This window comes from Morone saxatilis, unplaced genomic scaffold (assembly GCF_004916995.1).
Source record: "Morone saxatilis isolate NCDOM2014 unplaced genomic scaffold, NCSU_SB_2.0 Contig18, whole genome shotgun sequence".
NCBI lineage: Eukaryota > Metazoa > Chordata > Actinopteri > Moronidae > Morone > Morone saxatilis.
In genome coordinates this window covers 14,367,255-14,373,100 of record NW_023339740.1, presented here as the reverse complement: position 1 = coordinate 14,373,100, position 5,846 = coordinate 14,367,255, and the positions used below count along the sequence as shown (strand labels likewise).

Here is a 5,846-nt window from a genome sequence, read left to right as displayed (position 1 = left end):
GGCCTGGCAGCAGGACTCCAGGTAGATCTCGTCGATGCCCCAGAAGTCCAGCTCTTGACTAAACGAGAGGGCGCACATCTCCTCCATCATGTGCAACTTCCCGGTGCGGTAGAAGTTCAGGATGGAGGTGAAGGCGCCGGGGTGTCTGTCGAAAAAGTACTCGTTGTTATCCAAGCTGTAGTCGTCGCATATCTCCATGAGAGAGTCATGGGTGTTGCACTCTCTCAGCTTTCCCAGTCTTGTGCGGGGCAGCCTGTCCAGTGTCCTCCACAGGACTTCGTGGAGGAGGCCCCCGACGTTGAGTCTCACCCGGCGGGTGTGGGTCTTGCTGCGGATGATGTCCATCGTGTCCGGTGGCAGCGAGGTGCCCGACCGGGACCCCGCTTTGCTCATCTTCACTGAAGTCACTCGGTCACTTGGAAAGACTGGAAGATACAGTCAGGTAGATTAAGAAGACATGGTCCTGTAGATGACCGCATCAGGCTCCCTCCTCGGTTCTTCTTGTGGCTGTAATAAAAAAAGAAAAAGAGGAATAATATTTATTATTATTTAGCCGCTGTTTGAGCGGCCAGTGCCGGTGTCCTACAGTAGCAATGTCAGGTGGTTTATCCACTCATCAGAGAACCAAATAGATATTTTAATCAGCTTTAACAGGCACAGCCGCTTTTCTTGCTGACAAGGGTGGCGGTGGGGGTTGGAGAGCCGGGCCAATCATAAACTGGACTCCACTTGTGAGCGCTGTCCGGTGCTGAAACGCCCGTCTGTCACTCTGCGGACCGGCGTCTGTCGCTGTCCGCTGACCCCGGTGCTGAAACGTGTCAGCCCGGGGTGGGACAGCGATCAATCCTCAAAGGAAGCCTTAGTTGTAAATGTGCTGCCGAACTGTTCTCTGGAGAGATATTAAGCTGGACTAATACCATCACCGATTATCAACTTTGATTAAGAGCCCATAACACATTATATCATCCCCTAAGACCAGCCTGCACAGTCAGTTGCAGTGTTGTGTTTCCACATGCAGAGTTTCAAAAATAACCAATATATAAAGTTTATTGAAAGTAATTTCATTATTTTATCAAATTATTTTATGTTAGAATTACTACATTCTTTTGCGCATATCTGAGTCATGCAACTGCATTTGTGGGAAATCTATAAATATACCTACACGAGCTGGCAGTCAAACTAGTAAATATTGTAATATGATGGCCAGCTATACGCTAAATAAAGACAGGGCATAAAAAGTGAAACCAAGTGGGTTACAAAAATCCCACTGCCAGTAAAAATGAAATCTGAATCCAAAAATAGATTCAAACACAATAAAAGAAATATACACACGTGTCTTCCTTATATCCCGATTCATCTCATGGACGGACAGCAGCAACATTTCAAGAGTGAACGCGTTAAAACTTCTTATGTCCGTCCAGGTCTCCTGCGGTCTGCTGGAAGCTGATGGAGGCATCATGAGCCACGTAGCGACATGCTGAAAAATACAACACTTTCACACAGACCGTCACCATGCCCAGTCTGCCCTATCCACCCCTCCTGGGGCGAATCAACAAGTAGAGACTCTGGAGACTCTCGGTACCTCCGCTCCTCTACCTGCTCACAGTGAGAATGCTTGCTGGCTGGCGCCTGCAACTGTGAACGGGATCCTGCAGGGGCTGATTTTACTCAGGCACCTCCAACGGCTGCAGCCTGAGCGAGTTTAACCCTCACAGAGCCAGCGAGCCACAGTTCAGTGCATCTATATTGTATCTAGCAGTATTTGTATATAGCAGCGTTATAAGCCAGCAAACAGTCTTATAGGAATACACTGCACACTTTAATTGTAGAGCATTTTAGTAAATATTTAATTTATAGTAAGGCCACTTAACTCACCATATATCATAGGAAATTTAAAAAGTACCACACATTCAAGATACTACTAAAGGTTACATGACACAGCAGGGTTCAGTGGGAAAGTCACTCAAAAATCCACAGAAAGGGTCTCAACACTCAGGACTCACAATTAAACCACATTTACTGGGGTCTGATTTTGTCCATAATTGTGCCTTACCAACTTTGTATGCATCTTTAAGTGAACACATCATGGCTTAAACAGTGACATAAATCCTATAATTTGAGTAGAAATAAGAGCATGTTCTTCGTTGCTCCTTCACAAACCTTCACTGTGACTTACAGTCTGTGGTCTATGGTGGATCTGCTGCTGCTAGCAAGTGATCAGTTGCTTTCCACACACCACATATAAATCTAAACTTTCCACTCAGCTTCACTCCGCAAACAGCAAGCATGTGTCAGTGTGACAGATGTGTGGCCGGCTCTGTTTACAGTACAGGCAGTCCCCTCATTACACTCGTGCTCACTATTTAACATACAGAGCCAGGCTCCAAAGCTCCTAAAAGATACACCTACTCACATTTCAATGTCTTATTTCAGTTTTACTCACAGAATAACAGTCTGGGTGCAGCACAAACATACATGACTGTAGTGGACTTGAACCAATCATTTTACCCAAAAACTCAAAGAAACACAAGATCACACACAATGTATTATTTACATTTATTGATAAATAACAAAATAGTTACATACTGTATTATATAAATATAGAATATAAAAGTACAAAGGGCATATTGACATTATAAACAAGGTGTATGTGTTGAAATGTTCATTAAACCATATGTGTTTTGCTTTTTTTTAAGCACTAGTGTGTATTTCTAGGTTTAAATCGGACAAGCAAGTCCCCCTCTGGTTGCAGCATCCCAAATCCATAACGACTGGCATTTACCTCCGGTATCTGAGCATTTGGGTCAGACAACTCCAAATCGTAGTTAGCCAGCACCATGTGAACAAACCTAAAGAGTAAACGCAGATCAAACATAAAATTAGAACATTCAAGCAGAAACTAAAAGTAACAAAATCCTCCAACGCAGAACATTTTGAGGTCCAAACCGATTGTAAAGTTATATGGTGCACTAATTATAGGACACTCACTGTCTGATGGTATTGATGGCAAACTGCTTTCCCACACAGCCATTGGTCCCTGCGCCCCATGGCATGGTGTAATATTTCAGCCGTCTCCCTCCTTTATAAAAGACTCTCTTCGCTGATCCGTCTTCATTCAGGAAACGATCGTACTTGAATTTCTGAAAAGGAAACACATTTTTAAAGATATATTAGCTGCAAGCATTATTAGAAAAATTACAGACTTATCTATGAAAAGTAGCTTGATGACACAGTTTACTGTATGTTTGTCTAAATTCAGCTGGACAGAGTTTTTTTTCCTAACTGTAATGTCCTTCCCACGCCTATTAGTTGTGATCGGCTAATCCGTCAGTGGTCCATAGCTCTGGGTTTGACCTCTCACTGGGTAACACAGAGCCAGCTTTGTGTGGGCGTTCATTCCACCTTACATAAACAGCTACACTAATTACACTTAGGTCTACCTCTAACTTGTTCCAAAGACAATTACTACTGTTCCCGTTGGCAGCACAGGAAGGTTTCGATAGAGCGAATAAAGGTGGGGGGCTGGAAAGATGTCGCTTTAACAAGAAAGAACAACAAACCTGTGGCTCTTGGTGAATCTCAGGGTCCATTTGGGGGCTGTTAAAGGGGAACAAACACACCCTGTCTCCTTTCCTTAGCAGGTACTCTTGGCCATCAGCCATGTGGAGAGTCTTTTCCTGCACTACCTCTCTGGTAATGAAGGGGGCAGCAGTGAGTCTAAGTGCCTCCTCCAAGGCGCTATCTGAAAAGGGCAAAAAAGAAATGTTCATATAAGTGAAAAAGCATTTTTACTCAAAAATGTCAGTATTTCTCTACCTTTTAATTCATTTTTGTAACTAATCCAGTCTATTTCGTCCTGTGCACCATGTCTATTTGGATTTGTAAACTCCTAATTTCTTGATTTAATATGTTTTGTTTTGCACTAATTTGTGATTTTGTGTACTGTATATGCACAACATTTCTATTATTTCACATTTCATTCTATTTTGCATTCTGACAACATAAAGTGAGTCCAGACTTGCTCATCTTGCTGACAATAGGAACAACCTCCTACCAATAAATGTCTCACAAATGTTTACACAAGCTGGAATCAAGCCCTCACCAAACACAGGGGTGTTCACAGGTCCGTCCAACAGAGAGTCTGAGGTTTCCATCTCCCTCTTCACCGCTGCCAGAGCCTCAGGATTTGTCAACAAGTAGCCCAAGAGCCAAAATGCAGCAGGACCGACATTACCCTGGAAACAAACAAAGACTCACATTACGACAATGATAAGGTTGTCTCTCTCACTCTGGCGTTGCATAGTTACAGCGCAGGTGGTTATTTGAAAACAGCAAATAAGAACATCACGTGACATCTTTAGTATGTCTATCTGTTGTTAGATTTTTATTAGATTTGCAACAAAGCACACATTTCAATTAGAGTTAAGTTCAATTAAATATAAAAAAGCCTGATAAATCTTTAGTGCTGACAAAATAAAAAAAGAAACAGCGTCCTTTCATGTGCCTGGGAAGAAAAGAGCTCTGGATTGTCTCACTACTGGCAAAGCGCAGCGCGGTAATGGTTTACTTAAAAAGGAAAGCCATTGGAAACCTGAGGTCCCCCACCATCTGCCTGCATCCAAGGGCAGGACATTGAAGCTATTTAGTTTTACGGCAAACCACAGTGCTGTCTGGCGGGATTAGACACATAAAATAGTGAACACTGTGGAAATATAACAGTGAATAAATTACCACAAAATTGCCTCTTAAGACACTGCTGATGATAGTACTTGTGTACTCATTAAAACATGCGTCACAAGAACATGACATTATCCAAACGCTTGGCTGATGTATTACAGACCTGACTGTGGGAAACCTGCCTTAGACAAAAAAAATACTTTACTGTAATGTTAGTACTTAATAATACTACACTGACTGTGATTAAAGTACTGTTTGTCATTAACTGTGTCACAAATCCTCTGTTTGTCCAAGTACATCATGCAAATACACATTAATTTCTCTCACTTAAATTTTCCAGGAAATTTAAATTGTGACTCAGAGATGGCTCAAATTTGTGACTCAAAGCTTGTAATCAAATGAAAATAAACTATTGTGACGTGCAAAAAATGATGAGTAAGCAGCCTGTGGGTAAAGGCAAATGTTGAAGTAAATATCTCTGATACAATAAACCCTTCCAGCAGGGCTGTAGGCAAAACTGTAAATACCAACTCCAGTTATATGTAAATAAGAAGTTAAGAGGAAGTCAATACCAGCTCAAATCTCATTCAAGACTAAAACTACGACCTTTCCTCTTGTAAATGTACAAATTCCCATATTTTTGCGGGTATGTACACTCTACTTGATAACCATACAACAAACCACCACATCTAAAACAATCTTTCACTTATTATATAAATTATTTACACAGAAAGACTGTGTGCTGTAGAGACAGAGACAAATGTCAATAAAGTTGGCATGTCTTTTATCTTGACACAATAAATAGTCTTTCAGCCTTCTGAAGTCTGACAGCATTAAAAAGTAGTCTCAAGACTGACACTCCATTACAATCTTCTCTATATCTATCTTATATCCCAGAAGAACTTTCATGGCTCTCCGACTCAAAGGCAGAATAGCTGCTGTGAAAGCAGAGGCGGACAGCACACTCATGTGCTGAATAAGAGTACTGCTGCTAATGCCCCTCTTAATCTCTATCCCGGTCTCGTTGAATTCAAGTCTCCGTGGAGACACGGGACAAAAAACAACCTGAGTGACATTGAGTTCATCTGTCTGAGCAGGCCACTTCTAGGCCTAATCTCTAGAGGTGATCACCAACTGAAATTCTTGTTTTACACACACACACAAACACA

The 5,846-nt window shown here is 41.9% G+C and overlaps 2 protein-coding genes across 2 annotated transcripts in view; both read right to left on the bottom strand.

Annotated features, from left to right (window-relative positions):
- Positions 1-671, bottom strand: part of LOC118328428 (potassium voltage-gated channel subfamily B member 1-like) — a 32,571-nt gene extending 31,900 nt beyond the window's left edge. The window contains exons 1-2 of the mRNA XM_035662171.1: positions 659-671; positions 1-398 (exon numbers count right to left, since the gene is read on the bottom strand). The exon at positions 1-398 is cut by the window's left edge and continues 168 nt beyond it. Of these exons, the coding sequence (XP_035518064.1) occupies positions 1-393 (393 nt within the window). The 5' untranslated portion in view covers positions 394-398; positions 659-671. The remainder of the gene's footprint in view (positions 399-658) is intronic.
- A 1,921-nt stretch (positions 672-2,592) lies between these two features.
- LOC118328403 (prostacyclin synthase-like) overlaps positions 2,593-5,846 on the bottom strand; it is a 7,970-nt gene continuing 4,716 nt past the window's right edge. The window contains exons 7-10 of the mRNA XM_035662132.1: positions 4,103-4,235; positions 3,561-3,742; positions 2,989-3,140; positions 2,593-2,849 (exon numbers count right to left, since the gene is read on the bottom strand). Of these exons, the coding sequence (XP_035518025.1) occupies positions 2,699-2,849; positions 2,989-3,140; positions 3,561-3,742; positions 4,103-4,235 (618 nt within the window). The 3' untranslated portion in view covers positions 2,593-2,698. The remainder of the gene's footprint in view (positions 2,850-2,988; positions 3,141-3,560; positions 3,743-4,102; positions 4,236-5,846) is intronic.